Source organism: Prunus mume, linkage group LG2 (genome assembly GCF_029339155.1).
Source record: "Prunus mume cultivar Tortuosa linkage group LG2, ASM2933915v1, whole genome shotgun sequence".
Lineage (NCBI taxonomy): Eukaryota > Viridiplantae > Streptophyta > Magnoliopsida > Rosales > Rosaceae > Prunus > Prunus mume.
In genome coordinates, this window is record NC_142699.1 from 16,574,944 (window position 1) to 16,599,702 (window position 24,759).

The window sequence follows — 24,759 nt, forward strand, 5'->3', positions numbered from 1 at the left end:
AACATAAGAAATATCTCAAAAACTATCCCATTTTGGGATAATATATCTAGTTCTTGTGTTGAGTGACCTACGCATTTCCTTTTGCAGTGCTCCTACAGCCAGCCCTATTCTGTCTATCCATAACAATTGTCTAGTCTATCTAGTCGTTGGTTTAAACGCTGGAGGGTCCTTGAATAAAATAAGTTAAAGAACGAAAGCGCACCCCACCCACCAAAGAAAAAAAAAGGTTTGTCATTTCGTAAAGGTACGAAAAGTAGGAATAATATAATCCAAGCGATTCTGCCGCTGCCCAAATAAAAGCTTTTCACGTCAGATAGATAGACAGTGAGGAAAAAAGTGCTTAAAAAAGAACATGAAAATGGATCTCAGTGTGGAATCTTGTTATTTTAATACATCCCATCTTTATAATAAAAAATTAGTTCTACCACTTTCGTTAATTAGGCAACGAGAATAGAAACTATATACTTGTAATACAAATATAGAGAGATGGGTCAGCAGTTCACTGCTAACAATACTGATATTATTTCTAACTTAATTATCTATTAAGCTTAGTATATGTAGGGTTTTACAAAAAGACTAAGTGATATTAGTAGTGAAATCATTCATTATATTTTATTTAGTTAAATTTTCAATATGAGACTCATATTCTTCAACAAACTGTAGTACTGAAGTTGGTAAAGAGGTACACTAGTACAGTGTCGAATGATGATGACGGTAATTAGGCTACCAAACAAGTCTTGGGCATTTTCTACGACTTACCACATGGAGACATATATTATATATTATTATTATTATTATTATTATTATTAGGTAAAAGAAAAGAAAAGGAAAGGGCGATTGAAAAAGGAGAAAAAGATAAAACTCATTACAAAAGCCAATTGCGAGCACCTTCCTTGTCCACAGAAAAAGTTGATAAAAATCAGAGCTAGTGCCTGCCCTTGAAGAAAATAAAGGAGAAAATGAAAGAGAATTTATCGATTATATGGTTGTTGGGTGGGGAATACAAGTACGATTATGCCCTAAATGAATGTGACTGTGGGGTTAGTTGCTTGGATTTATTAGCCGACACAATTAATGGGAATGTGGCCTTAAACAGCTTTGAGGGAGATGCCCTATACTTGTTTAATTAAGGACTATTTAGAGTCAATTATTATCCATCCATCACTATGATATGACTCCAGCACATACAATACAATTCATTTCTCCAATCAGTCTCATATCACGATAAAACAAAAGAAATATTAGCAACATTCTCTCTAATGTGTGTTCTCACGGCAATTGTGTTTTGTTTTGTAGCTATCTTTTATTAATCGTTTCATGTTGAAGCCATGGTTGACATGGTATGAAATCAAGATTGAAAACCCAATAAACTCCTTTCTTTATTTTTATTTTCTTTATGAAATAAGTTCGTTTGTTTATTTCATAGGGAATAATTTAATAGTCTCTGTCATGGTTTTTGGTAGGCATTCACCTACCACATGTAATAGCAGAAATTCATAATTACTTGTTCCTTCCTGAAACAAAGACATTAAAGTGAACCATCATTTTAAGGTTGAGATTCGTACAAGCATGATTGTTAATTGTGGTAATTTCGATAATGAATAGGTATATATGAGATCCCATGTTTCATAATGTCAACCTCCAAGCGGATATTATTGTCATTATTCGAATTTGGCTGCGGGGAAGCTGTTATATATAACTGCATCTGCATGAATCATAAGTTCATAACCAAAAAATAAACGAAAAGAAAAGAGAGACATTATTATAGTGCTACTGCATCATAAGTTCATAACATGAATATATTATGCTCAAATTATGAAGTGTTTTAATTTCAGTGTTTTAATGTAATGTAATATAATATGATTGAAGTTCAAAAGTGATAAACGTTCCAATAAGTTATATTAAATGCACATGGTTTATTGGTATTAAGTCCAATTAGCTACAATCACATGGATTATTCGTATTTAAGTCCAAGCCCACTTGACCTAACGGTATTCTTTACGATTTGCTCATCTTCACAAAACCAAATTATACATAAATATTCAAGTATTTAATCGAAGACTCCACCAAACTCAATATTATAATAGAATACAAATTGAATTGACAAATACAACGCAAGGGGACAACTTGACGCGCTATTTTAGCATCTCTCTTGTTTTCAAATGCACCCCCCCCAAACCCCAACAAAGAGAAAGGAAGGAAAAAGTAGGGGCAACTTTACTTCTCGACTGAAATCAACCAAATGGCCGTGTGCGTTTAAAAGTACTTTCTTGTGTGCTAATAGCCTAATATGATGAAGAAAAGAAATGCCCCAACACAACACCCTCTTTCTTTACATCTTTTCAACTTTCCTATCCCTTTATCGACCTATATTCGTATTGGATTCCAACACAAGCACTTTCTTTTCTTGTGTGTCGTTTTGTTCATCAACCAAAATTTCAATGCAATATCTCCAAGACTTGATATATAAATTTTTTTGAATTTTTGAACCAGTTGTAAAAGTAGTCAAAGATTTTATGATTTTTAGCTATATTTACCAGCAGCAGATGCATGGGGAATGGATAAAGTGCATCCGTCACTTGTGTAGGCTCAACTCAAGCAGGTGAAATCCTATTTGATGTGCAAAACCAGACACGTTGCCCTCTTATCAGCCTTGACATTGAGAGAGAAACTTATATCTAGCAAGAAATATCCAATACATGCTTAAGAATGTCTCTGACTATCTCTAGAATATCCTCTTCTTCGCATCCTGTTACGAACTTAACTGCATAAGAAAAATTATTTCAATTAGTACACTACTCCGTGTCAAACTGTCAACCAACCAAGCAATCCGGACAGAAACCCAAAATGACAAATCCCAATCCCCTGTTTAGCATTTGTTTGCTACTTTGAAATCAGACCGTAGATAGCTTGCAAAATGTTCCACCCGTTGTTGATCAAAGCACCAATAAAAGGGAGATGGCAACTTGATGGAATGTTTAACAACATCTGTGCAATGATAGAACAGTCCTAGCAGTTGTCAGATGTCAAGAAGTAAACACATCCCGATGCTTACCTACCTCACGGGGGATGCTACAATGAGGGGGATTTTGGTGAGGGGTTCAGTCCAACCATCCAATCATTAAAAAGGTTTAAGTCCAATATTTTCTCTCTTATTGGATTAGTGGGATTGAACCCCTCCCACGCCCCCTCATTATAGCATTCCACCTACCTAATACCTAGTCTACACTTAACCATATGAGCAAAGGCCCACTAAATTGATGATAGATATGGCCGATGGTCAAAGATCAAACAAGGCTGTGGAATGGGAGATGGCTGGACTGCTGAGGGACAAATAGTCAGTGTACAAAGGCAAAGAGGGTGTCAATCTCGATCTTTACATACATTTCTCCTCTCGTAAGAACTAGGGGTCCAGTGGATAAAGTGACTACTTGGGGGCTCATCACCAGCAAGAGCAAGCACTCTAAACTTACAACCTACTTGAGACGTATGGGTATGGCCAATGAAATCTCATGCCCAATTGCCACGACTTAAGTAGGAGAAGGGAGACCGAAAAGTTAGGTATAGAAAAAGGAAGAAAAGAAGGGTGCAACGTATCAGTTTCTAACTGAGATAACGATGGGTTGGATATTTCACGACAGGGCATTTGTTACAAGTCTGAAATACACAAAAGCAGCAAACTGAGTGTTCTGGTAGAACTGGAAGAACCGTATAGCCTTGTCTACAGATATACCATAGATTCCCAAATCAACAGTACTTAACATGCCACTAGTTATACCATTACACAATATGCACGCATCATGGTAATTTTAGAATTTTCAAATATATTTTACAAACTTGTTAGTAGATGCTAGACAGTTTGTGGGCAGAAGATAAACTATGAATATGTCAAACAGTTCTAGCAATTATGTGTAGATTTGAACCAATGGATTTGAAGAGAAAAAAAAAACCCTAAAAAGCACATCAAGAACATAAGAAATCTTACCCCAGGGAACAACAGGAAATTCCCACGTCTGTTTAGGAACTGTGATGACATATGAAGCAACCTGCAAAACAATATAAAATCAAAATAAGATAACAAAAATCAGAATTGGCTATATTTACAAGTAGTAAGGTTCAATCTTATTTAACATGCCAAGATTGATGCAGCAAGAGAATGAGGATCAGTATAGAGCATGGATGTCTCCTCCTTTTCATAAATCAGATCCATGATGTCCATGCCTGCTTCAAAGTTCACAAGTTCCCCAACCTTTGCCACTCCCCTGAACTCAAAAATCCAGGAAAGATGTATTGGAGTTTGGAATGAAGCTAGTAAACCTGAAAACAAGCAGATCATGAATGGACGGAACTGACAGTAATGAAAACTTACTTGAATTGAAGTAAAAGCTCCTCAAAGTATACAAAAGCACTATTGTTCATACCAATCTCAAAATTCACTACCTTGGATTAAGAATATGCAACTCTCAGCACACTAGTGCAATATAAAATAATTCAATTGAACAAAAAGAAAAGAAATTCATGAATTTACCTGCATTAAGACCACCTCCTATAAAACAACTTGATCAACCACAACGTGACATGATAAACGGAAATGTAAAGCAGTTATTGAAATCTTAATTATAAGGGTCTATTTGACAACAGCTTCTGGAGAGTCAAAAAGACCTATACACTACATTTGAGGAGTTTTAAAATATTTAAATTCTTTATGTGTAAACAAAATTATGTTACTGGACAAGCTGCTGGCAAAGAGCCATTTACAAATTACATCAACTTCATAATTATAAGAATAGGCTTACTGCTTCCAAGTAATCTCGAATGGTGTAGTGTTGTTCCTTGATAATGTTGTCCCCCAAAGACTTGAATATTTTCACAGACAAACAAGGAGAAGTGTGTATCTATAAATAATATAAAACATGGAAATATGGACACAGAGATTTGAATGTCAAGTTTAAAAAAAAAAAAAAAAAAATTGCAGGAGACACAAGTATGATTCAGAACCTACTTTGGTTGAAATCCATAGAGAAACAAGCGCAAACAACTGCAAATTGCTCTCTCTCAGGGGTTGCAAAAGCCAGTTTTCCACGTCATTGCCTTGTTCCTCCAATCTTTATATATACAAGCAAGTCAAGCGAAGTGAAATAATAATAATAATAATGAACCAAAAAATGATTGATTTTACTAAAAAAATAAAAAATGAAACAAAGTAAGATGAACTTACCTGGACAAACAACGAGGGTAAAATCTATGAGCAAAAATTGACAACGCCGTATATTTCACGGTCGGAGCAACTTGGAGTTTCTAAATTTTACATTTCCGATGATAATTTGAGGAATTAAAAGGACAAAATCAATTCATCTATAAAAATAAAGTAAATTCAGATAAAAGACTGACGTACGTGAGCAGATTGGATGAGAAAATCTATAAGGCGCGCTCGCAGAGGCAGAGCCGACGAAGCGCACCCTCTCTGCATCTCTAAGCCTCTGGAATTTGAAATGTGGCTATGGCTTTGTTGAATCAATCAAGGCGCCATTTTTTGAAATTGGGACATTTTTATTCTGGATCCTAAAAGCCAAAATCTAGTAATTTTTTTGGTTTTTTTTATTTTAGTCTGACCTTTTTTCTTTGGTTTGAACGGTGGGCCGAAGCCCAAATAAGCAAAAGACAACTCGCATAGCACGCGCAAGGAGTTTTAAAAAAGATGCAAACCACAACAAAAATTGTGGCCCAAAGTGATCGCAAACTAAGATTTTTTCATTAAAAAAATTTATATAAGCAATAGTCTAAAATTCAAGTGTAAGGGCGCCAGCTTACTTGGAATCAACAGAGAATGGGTGAGGGTTATTATTGGGAACCATGAAAGTTCTTATTTTTATTTTTGAAAAAGCGATAGCACTTATTGATGAAACATCTCATAGTACAAAACTACAAAAGAGCCAAAATGGGTACAACATCTCTAGTGACCAAACACAACAACATGTTGATTTGATTTGAAGATAATTACGCATAAACCAACAAACATTCAATGCCTTAACTTAGCATCTCGAAGGACTTGTACTCAGACTAACAATACATTTTCAAAGAGCAACGATAGAAATTTCAGATCTGTATTGCAACCAAAAATTAGAATACAAAACAGAGCAAACTCCTAAAGAGTTCTTGAGAATTAAAATAAAAAGTACATCAAACTCCTAATAAGTAATATACTTAGAATAAGAAACAAGAACACCGCTCCATATTCTATCCAGCAACCGAAGAAATCCATAACGTCATACTGGCTAAACCCCAAGCCACAAAAACCGGTAACTTTCATTATTGTAACTCCAAACACTGAACTGGAGTTAAAACCCTGTATATGTAGGCCAAAAGTGGCAACTAAATCATGACGACAATGGTGTTTCGTTGTGTCTACTTTCACATCACATACGAACCAGCATAGCAATCGTTACTACCTCTATCGACGTTGACGCCGCCTTTGCTTAGAAAAGAGGAATGCTTCAGTTAATTCTATACAATTGGATAGATTAGCTAGTTGCAATGCCTCAGTTAATTTAGAAATGAATTATTGTGGCGATACGTATCTATGTTTTTCTAGTTCTCTTAATTAAATCCATTATTTGTGTTCCAAAATGAATCGCATGCGCATGTGTGGAGTTAGTAGACTACAAACAAAGAACTCCATAATTTATTTCGGAACAAGTTGTAGTTATTAAATCATATCTTCGGTATATCTGCTATATTGAAACGAAGATCAGATGGATGATGGATCTTCCACTTAGAAAATGCCTGAGAGAATGATGTTCCCACTGTCCCACTAGAAACCATGGCCTCACCACTTTGTTCATATATCCAAACTGCCCAATCATATACCATCATCATATTCATATGGTTCGATCACTTTCTTTTCTTTTCTTTTTTTCTTTTTCTTTATAAAATTTAAAAAAAAAAGAGACCGAAAATTAATTTTGATGCACTTTGATTCCTGGGTTGCACTAAACATTGGGAAAGTTGGATTAAAAATATAGGGCATGTGATACATGGGTGCATGGGGGTTAGCTAGCATACAAGTTACAACACCCCGGTCCCTGGTGGGGAGCATGAGCATCATATATTGATATCTGCAACTAATTTTGTATCAGCATATATATATATATATATATTATTAGATTAATTATACTGCTTGATGGACCAAAACAAACCTTCATTCATTTATATAAAATTCGAGCGAAAGCGAAAGGATGCCTCAAACAGCTTTTCACAAACCAACTTTCACTGTACAGTCATCCGCCGAGTTATACAACCAAAATAATTAAGTGCTTGTTTATGCATATAACTCAAATTTTGAAGCTTCTTGATTTGGTGCTACCTTTACATAGAAATTCATCGGCGGAGGATACTTGTAACTGGCTTGAAATTTTGTCTAATCTGTCTGATAGAAAAAAGCTGTGGTATCCTTTCAATGTTCGCAAAACCCCAACTTCAGCTGTAAATATTGCCTTCACAGGCCTGTGGTCTGACAATTTTGATGTACCTCTACCATATTCATGTTGCTTCAATCCTTTTCCGCGCCAAATTATCCGATCACACCTAAAAGACACCAAGAATGAATTAATAATCATGAATTTAATTAGTGACTTGCAGATTAATTATATCTAATATAATTAATTGAGTACTGACAATTACCATGCAGGAGCGCGCCTCTTTTCACCTCTGTTTGCAGGACGACATCCATAGTATACATTAGAATTTGGACAATATTTGTAAGTGGGAGCAAATTGAATCGCCCCTTCATGCCAACCTTCAAGTACTTGACCCTCTTTCAGCTCCATCATCAGCTTCATTAATAATCCCAATCAAAATTAATTATTCATGTCAAATTAATCTTGGGTGTAAGAATTAGCATTGATATTGTAATTAAGAATATAATAATTAAGTAATTGTTTGACTACCTGATCGTGTTTTAGTAAGGCATTCCATTCTCTTCTCTCCACTAATGATCGCGTCGTTGCTTCTGGAAGGGAAATTCTATAATTCAAATCTCCTAGGAAAATTACTCGACTGCAATATTAATATTGAACCACGCATAATTAGTCGCCTGGTTGAGAATATATATACATATTAACTTTTTAATTACATATTAAGTCAACTTGTTTAAAATAAAAACCAAAATTTTAAGGACAATATAGACAGTTTCTGTTTAATTAAGACTTGATCTTGATTTGTCACGACAAATTCAGAGTTGAAAAGAAGCAATAATGTTGCTTAAGCTTAGTTGTACATTCTTGTCTTATTTTCTTGTACCTACGTTGATTCAGGAGACTAATATTACATATATGCATAAACAAACTAACCGCACACAACGATTTGTTTGGACCGTTTCAAAAGTTTAGCAAACATACTCGTGATCTAGGATCTTTCGTGGCAAATCAAGCAAAGGGCCTCTAGGAAAACTTGTTCGGGACAATATATCGGCGACGTTAGAATTTCTCAGTTTCTCATCTCCTTCTCTGCTTCCTGAAGCTAGATGAGTGCACACAAAGCAGAAACTTGTTTCATGCAACCGAAATCTGACTGAGACAGAACCCTGCAAGCACACCAAAGGAAAATTATTATTAATGAAGACAAACTAAGATTTAAGTATTGTAATATATTGATTTCTCAAGTAAAGTAGTTATATGCCAGAACTTGAACTTGAATATCACAATGAATGAAGTACGTGTATATATAAACTTACGTACCTTATTTCCAAGGCATCCCATGATGCCACAGCCAACGCAAGAGACATTTGGATGCCGAATAAAGGGACGAATATTACTTTGAACCCAAACAGATATTAATATCCCCACCATTTGCTTACTTATGATACAGTGGAATTCCCGTGGATTATTGCTGCTTTCGATAATATTTGGGTTTCCATCATGATCATGTTTGTCGTGCTTCAAATTTTCTTGGGAGTAGTAGTGTGTTTTCTTGTTCAAAGCTTCTCTGATCAAGGAGTTCCATTTCATGCAGATGCTACTATTCTCAGATCCCAGAACATTGGAGGCTTTCAAAGGAACAATTTCTTGAAACCTGGACACATTGAAAATCTTCTTAACATAACAACTAATTGTGTCTCTCTCTCTCTCTCTCTCTCTCTCTCTCTCTCTCTCTCTCTCTCTCTCTCTATATATATATATATATATATATATATATATCCAACTTTGGATTCATGAAATTTCGTACGTACCCGAAAACATAGATGTCACAGGATGTGTCAATCCAATCTTTGATGTTCATATCTTGTTGTGGTTCCACCCCACCAACATTCCATGTACTAACAAAAACCCTCCATGAAGAGAAAACCAAATTATACGAATGAGATAAGAATATATTAGTTAACAAGAAAAGTACAAATTTAAGTATTTATGGTGGATCTGGGAAAGAAATATCGAATTGGTAATTACATACTTGTACTTGTGTGTGTTAGTGTCCTTGTGATGATTGAAGATGGTGGACGTTGAGTTGGAAGACGGTTGATCAAAACTTGGTGCTTCCAGCACTATACCATCCGGACCGTCGTTGCCTGGAAAATCTGTCACAAAGTTGTTGCTTCCCAATGGCTTTCGTAGAATCTTGTTTGCCACTAATCTTGGCCACATCACCTAATTAAGGAAAACAAACCTATGTTAATTATCTTTGTATATATATGCAGGTGGATGAGGAAATTAATCAACCCGGCGCCTAAGAGAGAGAGTAGGAGGTGCTCACTTCTCCTTGCTTTCTTGCCATGTATAGAGAGAGAGAGAGAGAGAGAGAGAGAGAGGAAGGCTAGTTTTAAATTGAACTAGTAGATGGGAGGACAAGATCGAATTGGACTAGAGAGGTGCTACGGAGGGTAGAAGGTCGGATAGAGAATGCCAAAACAGATAAAAAGAAAATGCAGAGATAATCATGCATGCTGTGAGACCACTGCAAGTTGGGCTGGAGGAGTTGCTCTTAACTAAAGCGACGTGGATGGTTTCAATGGTAGAGGATGCAACAACCGATAAAAAGAAGGCTACATTGCTTGTCGACGAACATATAATATATATATCTAAGAGTAGTTGTAGCTTTGTCTTGGAGAGAGAGAGAGAGAGAGAGAGAGAGATTAATGAGAAAACATGGGTCTCTGCAGGCATGAAATATTTCTGTTTCGTATGGCATGGATATCTTATGTTTTACAGAATTGTTTAAGCCATGGTGCATGCAAGTGGGGGGTGGTCCAATATCGCCGATATAAATATTGGAAAACAGATGAGCAACAGAAAATTAACTCTCTCTCTCTCTCTCTCTTTTTTATCTGACTGAGACACCCTTATGCCTTTAGTTAATCCCCACCATCCCTCTATTCCCCGATCACAGCAGCTAGCTAGTATTTTATTATTTATTTTTCATCTCTACCCACAGAAAGCTCACGTAACCTTGAAAAGATATCATTTATTACTAATTATGGAATTCTCCATGTCAACTTTGCCCCAATTTTGGAATATCTTCCAATTATAAATCTCTGGCACAGGTCAACGTACGTGCGAGTGTATTTGGTGAAGCAGCCGACTGACTTGGTTTGGCCTAGCTAGAAAACTTAAGCCTCTGACAAGACACTGTATATACTGACTGCTGAAGTGGATGCCTAGCTTATTAGCTAGTAGGCTTGGAAAGCAAGGCACTAGAAACTTAAGCCTTTGATTGACAAGACACAAGATGAAAAAACTTATTGGCTCCTGAGTTTGCACAGACAATCAGATCAGATGAGGATCAATCGCATTAATGTTTGTTTCATATGAAAATGAATATATATATTTCTTTCACATGAAGACACCAAAAAGGAACGTCCAGAAAAGTTGCATTTAGTACTGTTGACTCTCTCATTGATGACAAAAACATGTTTCCAAAAAGCTGTTTAAATGCATTCGGCTAGCTGGATATCATGTCATGGCCCTCTCAGACACCCGGAGCAACTTCTTTGCAGCCGCCGGCACAACTTCACCAAGTTGGTGTTTAATATAATCCATGGCATTAAACAATCTACTGTGTGATTCTGTCGTGTAATGGATGTCATTTTATAATTCAAGGCTACATGACCATGGAATAGTATCTAAACCTAACATTGAAATTGAAAGGTTTCCAATTATATATGTATACTATATTTTCCAGCGATCACACTGCAACTTGTTACAAGATTCCAAATTTTCATTCATCCGGAAAATAATAATGATCCATTATCAAAACCGCCAATCAAATCAGAGTTTCTATATTTTCAACACTAACATACAGCACTATTTATATAGTAATTAAACTATCGTACTCAAACAATATTAATTAGTTTAATTTACCCACCACCATACATACAAATTGCAGGGTCTTGATAGGCTCAAACGACAGCCACAGGAACCAATCCAATTTCTTATATTTGGATGGGGAGCTCGACGTTACCAATGAAACTGTCATCTTTCTATATTTTAATTTTGTTTTTGTTTGTGTTCTTGTAGATTCGCGACTTCGTATTAATTAATACGCTCTCCTAATGATAAAAAATTTAATTATTAGCACAGGTCCTAATAATTGTTGTGATATATTGATGGCGAGAGATTTGGCATTTGGGGAACAACAAGCAAGTCGCGGTCGGCCCGATCCAAGTTAATCTCTCTGATGCTGGCTTAGCTTAGCTGAGCTCCATCTCAGTTCGAAATTAAAATTTGCGAATCAGATGCGTGCCTCTGTTACAATATTACTAGGGTATCTGAAGGCGGTTTTGTCTTCTACCATTAAAATTTAACTCAAAAATCATATTTTTTTTTAATATGAATTTTTAAATACTGATTTTAACATCTAAAAACTTGTTTTTAAGATCTAAAAAAAGGGATTTTTGTAGACATGTCACCATGAATTTATATCTCAATTTCAATTTGTCACCTTAAAGAAAAATTTAAGAGAAATGTCACATTAATTTTTCAAAATCCATGATTTGTCATCTGACTTTAACAACATCTAATTTTCCATCTATTTTTAAGGGTATTTTAGTCTTTTCTATTTTTAAGGGTATTTTAAAAATGGAAAAATCATTAAAAAAATAATATTATACATGGTGAGAGAGAGAGAGAGAGAGATAGAGAGAGAAGAGGGGGAGGGAGGACCTGTGCGATGTGTTTTTGGGGCGAGTAGGGGAGAAAGGGAGAGAGACGTCTCTTTTTTCTCTTTTTTTTTTTGAAAATGGAAATACTAAAATACCCTTAAAATGGATTGAAAATTGGATGATGTTGAAGTCAGATGACAAATCATGGATTTTGAAAAATTAAGGTGACATTTCTCTTAATTTTTTCTTTAAGGTGGCAAATTGAAACTGAGGTACAAGTTCAGGTGACATTTCGACAATTATCCCTCTAAAAAAAATTAAAATTAAAATCAAAAAATCAGAAACCCTAGATTTCCAAATTGAAATTAACAAAAGAGAGAGAGAGAGAGAGAGAGAGAGAGAGAGAGAGAGAGAGTTTCTAGGACAGGTTGTACACACTCAAAACTCATTTAGAAAAGTTGAAACTGCAAAACCTTTTTTTAAAAAAAAATTAATTGGGATTTTTTAAAGTTGTTTTTGAGTTGGGCTTTTGAAAAATACTTGAAAACCAAATTAATTATTTATTAATTTCCTAATCCTTAAATTACAAAAAACACTTACTCAGAACGAGAATAATATTATTTTCTATCTCCGACCAATAACATAATAACACGTAAAAAAATATACTATGTATCATTATATTATTTGTTGAGGATAGCAAAAGTGCTATCTCTATTGCAAAAGAGTTTCTCTCCTTAAATTTGCGGATGACTCAAGGCAAAACTCTTTACTATTATATAGCCAGTAGCTACCCCTTCCATGTGGGATGGTGAATTTGACACATGTTATTTTGGCAATCACATCACTGTATCACTATCGTCTGCAACTTACTGGGTTGTTGTGGCAATAACAGCGTGTCGTCCCAGAACAAGGTGAAGGACACGAGCTAGTTGACACAACGATGCATGTGGTGCTCATGGATCTTTTTACTAAATTTAAAATGCATATGCAATGCAACAATACTGAAAATGATGCGGGTTGCTTAATTCAATCCATGTCAAATGACTGTTAGCGCCGACATATCCTATATATATATAGGCATCAACTGGGGTTAGAGGAATCCAATCAAACAGTTGGTTTCTGAATTTGCAGGACAGACAGTCCATAATAAATAATGTGCACTAATTCCTGAAAACAAGATATTTTTATAATATGTGATTCATTCAAAGACGCAATGCGCATGGTATTGGATAGACGGCATATAAAGAGTGTAGTTACGCAATTAGTGCACAAAGTACATATATAAATATATTATAAGATTAACAAGAAGGAAGATTAAGATCCAATTTAACAAACATGTTCATGAAGTAGTGATGGTCAAATTTAATATCTCAAAGAATGCTTGCAACTTTTGCAATTTGAAAGGGGGAAGCAAAAGACCTTGCAAATTAAAAAAGAATGCCGCAGACTGAAGATTATTGGTCCTGTTAAGCAAAAGATTGTAACTTAAGTGATGACGTAGTGTCGGTTAGCTAACCTTGAATCTTGGCTACACTAATTATAATTAAGTTAATTCACTTTCTAAAAGCATTATTGGTGATGCATATTACAGATAACAGTGGAGGGCAGAGGACCAATTATATGTCACACTTTTTATCCTTTTGGTTTTCATCATCGTTAATTGGCTGCAACTCAATTATTATAAAGCTCGAGTTTGTTTTCTGATTGTGACTTTTAATCATACTAAATTCATTCAAGTTAACGTCCACGGAATCGGTGATCAGGTTTTTCATACGCTATTACTGTTCATTACAAGGATGAAAATAAAAAAAAACGCAAGTGACATACTGGTTCATATTTTTCCTTGTCAAACAGTAGGTCAAACCAGGGGGTTAAAAATATATTTAAAACGCCCAGAAAATTGTTCCTGCACGGGTAACCAAATTGAGTAGTAACAGTTCCTTTCGTCCGTCTATGTATATATCTTGTGTGACACAATTATCAACTGTAGATTTGACCTTGATTTCTTTATTTTTCCAGAAAAAAGCACGTCATTGTTGTTTAGTTTCTTTTTTAGAAAGGAAATTAATGGTAGACGAGTCCTTGTTATTCCTGATCAAGAACCCAAAAGGAATCACACTCTAGTCTAGTCGCCAGTCATCCATGTATTTCTTTTTGTTTTCAACTTAATTTAGGGCTGATGAGATGAGATGGATCGTGCTAAACGTCTTCATGTCCTGTCAAATGCTGTCAATTTCTACGAAACAAATGGATTAGTTTTGTTCAGCCCACAAAAAATAATCGCAACTAGTGTTTAAAAATGTAAGTTTATTAATTTTTTGGGATTCTATTTCTAAGTTTTGTTGGTCAATCAAGAGGCTACTCAATCAATCCTGGGTAGAACATAATGGGCTAATGTAAGCCCTCAGCACTTGAAGCCTGAATGGGCTGATCAAGCATTTAAAGATATATCGATGTCAGATCCAGTCCAAGGGAGAGTGAAAGAAAAAAATATTGAAAAAGCTTTATGACGAATTCTTTAATATAATGTAGATATAAAAAGGGAAAAGGTCAACGGGTGCGTTGGGTAAGTCAAGTAGATTTGAGGAGAAAGTTATACATTACACATGGACAAGTTTCCTCTTTTTTTTGCCTAAGACATGGACAAGTTTTGAGTTGTGAATTCAGTTGAAAAACAAGTTTCGTCTGTATATTTCATATTTCCACTGAGCTACGTTCGTACATGATCTAACATTACTTCCCCTATAATGCATTCAATTAACTAATAATCAACTTAATTAGTTAAGATCAGAAACAGAAAGCAGAGAGAATGGCATCCGTGATTATACCACCGATGCCACCTTCGGCCCGTGATGACGCTCTCCATCTTTACCGTGCCTTCAAAGGTGATCGTTCATTTCTGTTTCTTTTTTCCCTCTCTACGCATGTAACGTATATATATTGTTCTTCTTTGATTTGGGAATGCCATTGCTTTTGGTAAACTAATAAACTGATGAATTCATGACAAGGATTTGGATGCGACACGGCAGCAGTGATCAATATTCTAGGGCACAGAAATGCAACACAGCGTGCTGCCATCCAAAAAGAATACCACGCCACCTACTCCGAAGACCTCAACAAGCGTTTGTCCTCCGAGCTTAGTGGACAACTCAAGGTAACTAACTATATTATTCGAGTATAATCAAGCAAAATTTCATGATCATGGCTTAATAATTTGATGATGTGCATGCAGAGAGCAGTGATAATGTGGATGCCTGATCCGGCAACAAGGGACGCCAACATCATACGGCATGCTTTGGAGGGAGATGTTGATCTCAAAGCTGCCACTGAAGTCATATGTTCTCGAACTCCCTCCCAGATGCGACAATTCAAACAAATCTATTTCTCCAGCTTTGACGTCGACCTTGAGGATGACCTTGCTACTAAATTATCCTCTGGAGATCACAAAAAGGTCACTTTACAATATTTTGTTTACCAAATATTTCAGTATATTACTTGTCCAAAAAAAAAATTGAAACATCGCCGCGTGTGTTGTAAAGTTACTGGTAGCATACATTAGTGTGCCACGGTACGAAGGTCCAGAATATAATCAAGCGATGGTGCAGAAGGATGCAGAAGCTCTCTATAAGGCTGGGGAGAAGAAATTGGGGACGGATGAGAAGGTTTTCATCCAAATTTTCAGTGAAAGAAGCAGGGCACATTTGGTTGCTGTTGGCTCTGCTTACCAAAGTTTGTATGGTCATTCATTGGAAAAGGTACCTCTGACTCTTGACTCTGTCTCTTCTTCAACATATATACATATCATTTGCCTAAACTAAATCTACTTATCACTTCCACTGCAGGCAGTAACCAAGGAAACATCTGGGTATTTTTTTCTTGCACTTTCGACAATTTTGCAGTGTGCTGACCATCCTGGCAAGTATTTTGCAAGGGTACTTACTGTCTTAAATTCCTAAGACTTTGGTAAGGTTGGAGGAAAGGAAAGTAGAAGATTAATTTAACATTATATTGATTTATAATCTGGAATTCGTTAATTGCAGGTTTTACACAAGGCAATGAAGGGTTTGGGTACGGATGACCCAACACTGATAAGGGTAATTGTGACAAGGGCTGAGATTGATATGCTGTACATAAAGGCAGAATATCGGAATCAATACGGAAAATCATTGCATGATGCAGTTCAATCAGATACCTCTGGACATTACAAGGCCTTTCTTCTCTCTCTTTTAGGCACCAACCCTTAGCCAAAATCATTCTGCCAAGTATCAGACTTCAAATTCTCTCTTTTACGCAAACTAAGAGGCTTGAAATTAATTAGACAAAGTTTGATCGGTGGATGTTAAACAAGGTCAAAAGCTATGGCCTAAGCTGCAAGTTGTTTCTTAATCTGCTTCAAATGCAGACTGTCTCCTGCCTGGCTGGTCATACTTGAATGTATAGACTAGAGCCCTGAATTTTGTTTTCCATGTGTGGTTTAGGTTAAAACTCGTGTAATAATATGTACATGAAAATTATAAGCATCATATGTTTGTGATAAAATTAACCAGTCTACATAGGCTACCCCTCTCCCCTGTTTTTTCCTTTTCCATTTTTACCTACCTCTGGGGCATCTAGCACATAGTCCTAAACCAATGCGATAAATAGAGGCTGCCTGCCTAATTATGCAGTAGTTTTGTGCTAGCAGTTGGTCTTCTCGATCGGTTTAGCTAGTTAAATAATTAGGCGTAGCATATATATATATTTACTAGCGACGGATATATATATTCCAAAATTTGAACCTAAACGATTGTCAATCATTTGCTTCCTCAAATAGTTGAATTCCTTGAAAAATGGCATGCCACATTAACCAAACAAGTAGCCACCCCAAACTTAGTGATCGTGATCATTGGTGAACGGCAGCTTTAAATACAATCCCATTACTTGATTAAATTTTGCATATCTGACATAATTACCTTTCCCTAGTATTTCTCTTCATTTAATCTATACTGCTCTTAATTTGCCTCCCCTTTTGAAACTGTCTCTTATTTATTATATCCTAATTAACCCCCGTCTCCTACAAAAGCCATGGTTAGCAACTCAGCCATGGCTTGCCTTTGTGAAAAAAACGTAGCTTCACGCCTTCATCTGGTATTGGTGTTTTGCATTTCTTTGGTCGTTTCCGGCTTTGCAGAGCTTCAGAGGTTTCAACACGCAACAAAAGATGATGGGTCGCTTAGCTTTTTGGTGGTTGGAGATTGGGGCAGAAGAGGGTTCTATAACCAATCCGCAGTTGCTTTACAGGTCCTTAATTAAGTCACTTTTATTATCTATATATGTTTCTGTTGTTTTTACGACTAATTAATTATATCTATTGACATGCAAGACAGATGGGAAGGATTGGAGAGCAATTAGATATAGATTTTGTTGTATCCACCGGAGATAATTTCTACGGTGATGGATTAAGGGATGTAAACGATCCAGCATTTTTGGAGTCCTTCAAGGACGTTTACACAGCTACTAGCTTGCAAAAACAGTGGTATAGTGGTAAGTTTATTAACAAAATCTCCCTCATTCTCTGCAATTCTATCACATTTGTATCAATTAAAGATTTATGCATATATCGATCATATTTGTGCAGTTTTAGGAAACCATGACTATAGGGGTGATACTGAGGCACAATTAAGCCCTGCCCTCCGAAAGATTGATAGCCGATGGCTTTGCCAGAGATCCTTTATTCTTAATACAGGTAAAATCACATTTATTTTTATTTTTCATTTTACTTGTCGCTCGAGGTTGTGTGTTCGAATTCCTTTCTTCATATCGCTCGTATATAAATAAATAAAAGTCTGAAAATCAACCACCTTGATGAATTTTTACTTTCATAATTATATATTCTTATTTAATTTTGCATACAAATTTAAATTTGGTAGGAATTGCGGAGTTCTTTTTCGTGGACACCACTCCATTTGTGAACAAATACTTGGTTGACCAAGACCATACTTATGATTGGCGAGCAGTATCTCCCCGTGGGACTTACGTAGCTAACCTTCTGCAGGTAACTACTCCCTGTTACATGTAGCATGTAACATGGGTTTTTATTCATTTATTTATGAAACACAAGAAGATCACAAAATTTTGACGATGATTATGTTGATCACTGTAACAAGGATTTGAAAGTGGCATTGAACAAGTCAACTGCAAAGTGGAAGATAGTCGTTGGTCACCATGCAATCAGAAGTGTTGGACATCACGGCGACACTCCGGAGCTCATACGTCTCCTCTTACCAATACTTAAGGTAATAATTTGCCCATCATTATCATATATTCGTTAATCAAAAGGCTCCGGAGATATATCAAATTATGGTTAGGGTTTGATTTTATTGTGATGACTTTCAGGCTCACAATGTTGATATGTACATGAATGGACATGACCACTGTCTGGAGCACATTAGTAGCCTCGACAGGTAGAACAACGAGAACCCTAATTAAATTAATTAGTAGATTATTAATTTCTTGAAGGAAACATGTGTCTGTATATTAATGATGGATCTAAGCCAATTTTAATTACTTTGATGAATTGCAGTCCGATTCAGTATTTAACAAGCGGGGCAGGTTCAAAAGCATGGAGAGGAGATGTTAAGAGTTATAACAATCGAGCCATGAAGTTCTTCTATGATGGCCAAGGTTTCATGTCTGTGAAACTGACCGGATCGGATGCTAAGATTGCATTCTATGATGTTTTAGGCAGGCTTTTGCACACCTGGAAGATGTCTAAGCCGCTTCACTCTACCATGTAATTATGAAGTGCTCGCCTCCCCATGGCAGAGAGGCCAACACAACAATCAGGAAAGGAAAATTACAACACAGCTAGTTGATCAGTTTTGTAAATTAATTTAGTAGTTGGGGATACGCACTCTGTGTACATGTCATTATTTATTTCTAGGCTTCATGTACGTACGGGTTCTCTAGCTATGTATATTAATAACACAATATTTTATTCTTCTCTGATCAGTCCACATGATTTCCAACTAGTCCTTGATTTTACTTAGATCCCCAGAGAACAGCAGCCTCATATTCATAGTTATTGATTTTGTCAAGTGATTAATAACACAGATACTTTCATTGATGATGCCCGATTTCATCTTGCTCGATGGGATCAATGTTCTCTTTCCCATGTTTCTAGATACGGCAATAACGTAGTAGCACATTGTTTGGCTCGTTTTGTGCTTTCTGTTCATAATGCTTGTTTTTGGGAGCAACCACCTAATTTTATTCAGGATATCTTGCTTGCCGACCTGTTGTAACTCGACTCGACCTATTATCAATCTTATCGCTAATTTTCATAAAATAAAAAAGGAAATAATTCATTCTGATTCATTTGCTAAGCTGGTATGATTCTGTGTCGGGGAGTCGGGGACCTTGGGTATGGAATAATGGAACATGTTGTTATCAAATTTCATTTGGATGGGCAATGGCCGCGGTAGAAATTCTATCAAGGAGGGTCAACTTTAAATAGTTTTATAATTACATTAAATTTAGTTTTTATAAGAAAATATATTTGCGAATTCATTATATTTCAATATCACAAATTTAATATCTTAGTAAGCATAACTTAAATTCTAGCAACCTACAAATAATGAAAGAGTATCAAAAGTTGATTTTAGATAAAATGAGAAAATCAAATAAAATCCATAGCGCATACATATAAATGACATATGAACACATGCAAATAAATATAGATCTGTTCATTGTAAACAATTTACATTTGCGAAAATGGTCAACGGTAAATATAGTTATAAAATAATTTGGATAACATAGATAAATATAAGGTTTTCAAAATGTTGAGAATGGTCAAGTGACCCTTGTGGGTCTTCATTGGCTTCACCAATAGCATGGTGGAATGATGAGAGTCATGCAAGGAAATTTCGAGGTTGTTAAACTATATGATTTTCTTAGAAATCGATCGCGATCAAGTGGAATGTATGTATGTATATATAATTTATAATAATATAATAATGATATTATATACTGTGTCTCAGCGTCGGATCTCCACTTGCGTTTCTGCGTCAGATCTCCACCACCATCCTTTTTACGGTTTCCTTTGTTCAAAATAAGTCACAGAGACTCTTTGGGTTCCATGTGTAGTTTTCACCTCTGCTTGTGAATGCTTTTCATCTCTTATTTGCGAGAGTTTTATTTGTATTGCTATTGACTTGAATTTTTCTCTTCTTCAAGATTTATCTCTTTTTGATTATTCTTAGTTTATAATCTTAGTTGGAATGCCTATACCAAAGTTTCTTCGATAATGTGTGATTGTTAGTGGAGGCGCACCATATTGTTTTGATTTTGATGTTATACCGTTCTGTTATTGTAATGGTCCTTTGTGGTTAGTTTGTATTGGCCCTTTATGGATAGTTTGTATTGATCATTTGTGGCTAGTGACTTTTTTGGTTGAATTATAGATGCAATCCTAGAATTTTTAAATAAAAAAACACAAATGAACTAAATTCACTTTCATGTAATAATCCAAAATAAACCCATATATATGATGATATATAGATATAGGTCCACTTGAGACAGGTAACTACTGGATCGGGGTGGTAGTTTGAAGCAATCTATTTAAAAATACTAAAATGAAAGGCATGCAGCTAACCATGACACTTTATATATATATATAGTGATTACTGAACAGACAAATGCATGTGATAAAAGGTATTCTTCTAGTGGCGGTTTTTCCATCAGTTGAGTTGAGATAGACCACCCCTGGCACAGTGCGTTATTAGTGGAGAAATTTCTTGTCGATTTGTGTATGATTAATCGTAAACGTCATGTGTGGCCTCGCGAACCCCATTCTCCATTATTCATTTTGATAGCCTTAGCCTTGCTATGTTGTCACCGATTCCATTTTGCCCTTTTGATATATGTAATATTATATTCTTCTTGTGAAGCAAACTATTGTCACCCTATCCAATCCAGTGAGTGCCCAAATCACACGCATCCATATCTGTTTGTATGCAACCCAACTCAACCATATAAAAAGACAGGGGGTTGCCTTGCTTTGGAGAGACCCTCCATACCATTTTAAGCTTCTTCTTTTTCCATTTCTCTGCTCTTCCCTTGTTCTTAATTAGCTAAGCCAGTTAGCTAGCTATGGAAATGAAGACCACGACTATCGCAAGTGTTTTGATCTCTGTTCTAGTTGTGTGCCGCTTTTCTTGTGGAGCAGAGCTACTACGACGATTTCAGCACGCACCCAAAGCCGATGGATCTCTTAGCTTTTTGGTTCTTGGAGATTGGGGCAGAAGAGGAGCCTTCAATCAATCTCAAGTTGCTCTTCAGGTACTTCCATTCCATCTAACACTTGATTGTTTTCCTTTCCTCCTCTTCTTAAATAATCTTCTAATTGTTTTTATGTCCTCTACTTTCTCTATTTTGTTCTTTTGCTCCTCCGTTTGGGGAATAATTCCGTTTATATTCTTTATACTCGCTATCTATCCAGTCTACATGGTTCCGTTCTCGGTCATAAGTTGCGCATGCATGATGTAGGAATGGCCCATTTCCAAAAAACTAGGACAACTTTTTTATGTCGTGGCCCAGATTTGACTATTATCAATACTTTACTTTCATTGGCTCCCAGAGCTCTGAGACGGAAATCCATTACAAAGAGAATGAACTGAACACCATTATTTGTCTGCTTTACATCCAATCAGCTTCTGACACAACACAATGTATGGATTGGGTGTTTATACAATTGTATTATTGGAGTATGTACAGCTCACAGCGGATATTCCTTTTTCTTGCACTACATGTACCCGGAAATGATTGGTTTCTGGAAAATAATGCTTTATATTACTTTAGTTGGGCCAATAAATAATGCTTTATTTCAAATGGGTTGTTCAGCTACTAAACTTCAATCATCTGGTAATGGTAGGTATGAATGGCAACTTGAAATTTCCTCAAGAAAAAGATTTCACCTTTACCACATATAATAGCTTAGTAATTTTCCCCTATGGGTCAAGCTCAATGAAAAACGGTTTTGACTTGTATACTAGTGGTCTCAAATTTGATCTCCCCTACATTGATAGTGTGTGAGACCTAATTTCCCTTAGTTTTAGACTATCACTAGTATTCAAAAAATAGCATAGTTTTTTGGTTTGAAGTTTTGTAAGTATAACGGAAAATATTAACTAACCTTCGTCCATGCATATATATATATATATATATATATATATATATACTTCAAATTTGTAGATGGGAATCATTGGAGAGAAGTTGGATATTGATTTTGTAATATCCACGGGGGATAATTTTTACCATAATGGATTGACGGGCATCGACGATCCAAATTTCGAAGACTCATTTACCAAAATCTACACAGCACCAAGCTTGCAAAAGCAATGGTACAATGGTACATATCCCAATTCCCAAACTCTTAGACAATTAAATCCACGCTAGTTTTAAAAGCAATATATATATATATATATATATAATAATGTTTTTTGTATTGCAGTTCTGGGTAATCATGATTACAGAGGTGATGTTGAAGCACAACTGAGTCCTGTTCTCAGAGAATTGGATGCCAAATGGCTTTGCTTGAGATCCTTCATAGTTGATACCGGTAAGGCTAAGGTGTACATCTCAAAATATTTACGTTCTAAACAGAGAAAACCAAATTGTTTTCTTCAGGAAATAGTTTTATTAATCACATTATTGTTATTTTTCTATATTGGCAGAAATTGCAGAGCTTTTCTTTGTGGATACAACTCCCTTTGTTGATAAATATTTCACTCATCCAGAGGACGCTGTCTATGACTGGAGTGGCATATTACCCCGAAATGATTACTTATCAAATCTCCTCAACGTATACTTCATTTCTCCTCAAATTCAAAATTTTCCAAACTAATCTAATTAGAATACTAGCTAGAATTAATAAATTTGCTTTTGGTTTTGGTTTTGGCGAAGGATTTGGATTCAGCATTAAAAGAATCTACTGCAAAGTGGAAGATCGTGATTGGCCACCACACGATTAGAAGCGCTGGATATCATGGTGAAACAAAGGAGCTTGTAACACAGCTTCTCCCAATTCTTCTGGTACTTGATTTCATACTAAAAACTAGAAGAAGAAAAAACACCCACCTTTTCCTTTTTCTTTTTGGTTTTTTTAATCAACGATGATCGTGCATGCATGTCTTAAACTTTCAGGAGAACAAAGTTGATCTTTACATGAATGGGCACGACCATTGCTTAGAACATATAAGTAGTCCCGACAGGTACTAGAATTCAATTAATCTTTTATTTAATTTATTATTAGCCACTGCATTTTTGCTTTTGTTTGTGTGGGAAAATAACAATAATTTTACACGCAGCCCACTTCAGTTTGTAACAAGTGGTGGCGGGTCGAAGGCATGGAAGGGTGAAGTTAGCCTGTACAATCCAAGCGAAATGAAGTTGTATTACGATGGGCAGGGTTTCATGTCAGTGCAAATCACTGAAAGCCAAGTGGATATTGCATTCTATGATATTTTTGGCAATGTCTTGCATAAATGGGCCACGTCAAACCAGATTTACCCTACCATCACCATGTAACGCAGACGAGGACGAGGACGAGGACAAGAAGGAGGAGAGCGTCGACTCGACATGCACCTGCAAAACTACTTATATGCTAAGCGCTAATTAGCCTACTACAACATAAATGCCATTGCCAGGGCTATACGTATGTGATTAATGGAAACTAGTTTTCTTGTCTTTCCGTCTCCGCTAATTCATCTTCTTTGAGGAAAGTCATTATCTTTGAATTGATAGGGCTACAAAACTGCTGGCAAAGTCTAAGAAAGCCTAATGTAATAAATCATGGGATTTGGCGATCATGAATGCATTCAAACATGGGCAAATTATCAGAACATCCTCCAAAGGAAGGAGAAAAATTCACTCTTTTCTTGTTACAAACTAGAACAACTGGGAAAGCAACGAATTATTTAGCAATTGAAGGCAAAGAGTTTACCATAATTTAATCTTAGTTCATGCTTAACACAGACGGAAAACTGGAAATGGAAGATTTGATGTTTGGTGGTGTCCTCAAGTAATCAATCTCCAACCGATGTGTCAATAGTGTCATATAGACATTTAACAGTTAGAAATAACATCTCAGAGCATCTCCAACCGAAATGCCAATTCCAACGTGGCAAGTTTTAACCTAAGAAAAAGACATTTTAAGCCTTCCAACCGTGATGCCAAATCCTAGTTGGATTGACATCCTTCACTTTTGCTGTCAAAATTGACGCCAAGATGTTGAGATGTCTTTTTATTTTTTATTATTATTTTAATGCTGAGCCCACTTTCTTCTCTCCTCTTCCATGTATAGTTCTTAACTCTATTTAATATTTTACTCTTAAATATCAGGCCACCTGCCTTTAAAAATAATAAAATAAAATGTATATTTGACATCTTGGTTGGATAAAGAGTTTTACAATATGTCAAATTGTCACATCAGCTATCAAATTTAAATTTGATGTTTTGTATTTAACATCTCTTTTGGAGATACTCTCACATCACTCCAACCAATGTGTCAAAGTTGATGTGGAATGAATGCTAGAGGTTGAGATGTTGTTTTTGACATCCCAAAAGCAAGATGTCAAATGAATATTTTATTATTTTTTCTTTTCTTTTCTTTTTAATTAAAAATAAATCAA

General features: G+C 35.8%; 5 protein-coding genes across 8 annotated transcripts; 3 read left to right on the forward strand and 2 right to left on the reverse strand.

Moving 5' to 3' along the window:
* Positions 1-2,028: 2,028 nt before the first annotated feature.
* Positions 2,029-5,589, reverse strand: CYCJ18 (cyclin J18). Of its 2 annotated transcripts, XM_016792009.2 has the most exons (9): positions 5,396-5,589; positions 5,219-5,298; positions 5,003-5,105; positions 4,797-4,895; positions 4,529-4,546; positions 4,370-4,440; positions 4,136-4,262; positions 3,986-4,046; positions 2,029-2,764 (listed from the first exon to the last, which is right to left on the reverse strand). In XM_016792009.2, exons 1-9 carry the CDS (start codon positions 5,468-5,470, stop codon positions 2,679-2,681), a joined length of 720 nt encoding a protein of 239 aa, XP_016647495.2. In that variant the 5' UTR covers positions 5,471-5,589; the 3' UTR covers positions 2,029-2,678. The 2 variants fall into 2 exon arrangements, with proteins under 2 accessions (XP_016647495.2, XP_088900893.1); XM_089044767.1 differs by lacking the exon at positions 4,529-4,546 and having other exon boundaries at positions 5,396-5,588.
* A 1,592-nt stretch (positions 5,590-7,181) lies between these two features.
* LOC103320986 (DNAse I-like superfamily protein) lies at positions 7,182-10,209 on the reverse strand. The gene is made up of 8 exons (XM_008222728.3): positions 9,748-10,209; positions 9,448-9,641; positions 9,227-9,325; positions 8,736-9,069; positions 8,397-8,581; positions 7,947-8,055; positions 7,681-7,832; positions 7,182-7,584 (listed from the first exon to the last, which is right to left on the reverse strand). Exons 1-8 carry the CDS (start codon positions 9,766-9,768, stop codon positions 7,332-7,334), a joined length of 1,347 nt encoding a protein of 448 aa, XP_008220950.2. The 5' UTR covers positions 9,769-10,209; the 3' UTR covers positions 7,182-7,331.
* A 4,542-nt stretch (positions 10,210-14,751) lies between these two features.
* On the forward strand, positions 14,752-16,336 carry ANN5 (annexin 5). Of its 3 annotated transcripts, none has more exons than XM_089047214.1 (6): positions 14,752-14,976; positions 15,100-15,245; positions 15,324-15,542; positions 15,697-15,846; positions 15,934-16,023; positions 16,132-16,336. In XM_089047214.1, exons 1-6 carry the CDS (start codon positions 14,901-14,903, stop codon positions 16,333-16,335), a joined length of 885 nt encoding a protein of 294 aa, XP_088903340.1. In that variant the 5' UTR covers positions 14,752-14,900; the 3' UTR covers position 16,336. The 3 variants fall into 3 exon arrangements, with proteins under 3 accessions (XP_088903340.1, XP_008221367.2, XP_088903341.1); XM_008223145.3 differs by having other exon boundaries at positions 14,757-14,976; positions 15,631-15,846; XM_089047215.1 differs by having other exon boundaries at positions 14,758-14,976; positions 15,631-15,846; positions 15,934-16,054; positions 16,132-16,239.
* A 673-nt stretch (positions 16,337-17,009) lies between these two features.
* On the forward strand, positions 17,010-19,071 carry LOC103320985 (purple acid phosphatase 17-like). Its single transcript, XM_008222726.3, has 7 exons — positions 17,010-17,371; positions 17,458-17,614; positions 17,709-17,816; positions 18,001-18,125; positions 18,238-18,366; positions 18,467-18,534; positions 18,654-19,071. Exons 1-7 carry the CDS (start codon positions 17,156-17,158, stop codon positions 18,865-18,867), a joined length of 1,017 nt encoding a protein of 338 aa, XP_008220948.2. The 5' UTR covers positions 17,010-17,155; the 3' UTR covers positions 18,868-19,071.
* A 1,937-nt stretch (positions 19,072-21,008) lies between these two features.
* Positions 21,009-23,970, forward strand: LOC103320984 (purple acid phosphatase 3-like). The gene is made up of 7 exons (XM_089046273.1): positions 21,009-21,409; positions 22,322-22,478; positions 22,581-22,688; positions 22,804-22,931; positions 23,033-23,161; positions 23,273-23,340; positions 23,437-23,970. Exons 1-7 carry the CDS (start codon positions 21,221-21,223, stop codon positions 23,654-23,656), a joined length of 999 nt encoding a protein of 332 aa, XP_088902399.1. The 5' UTR covers positions 21,009-21,220; the 3' UTR covers positions 23,657-23,970.
* The last annotated feature ends 789 nt before the right edge of the window (positions 23,971-24,759 follow it).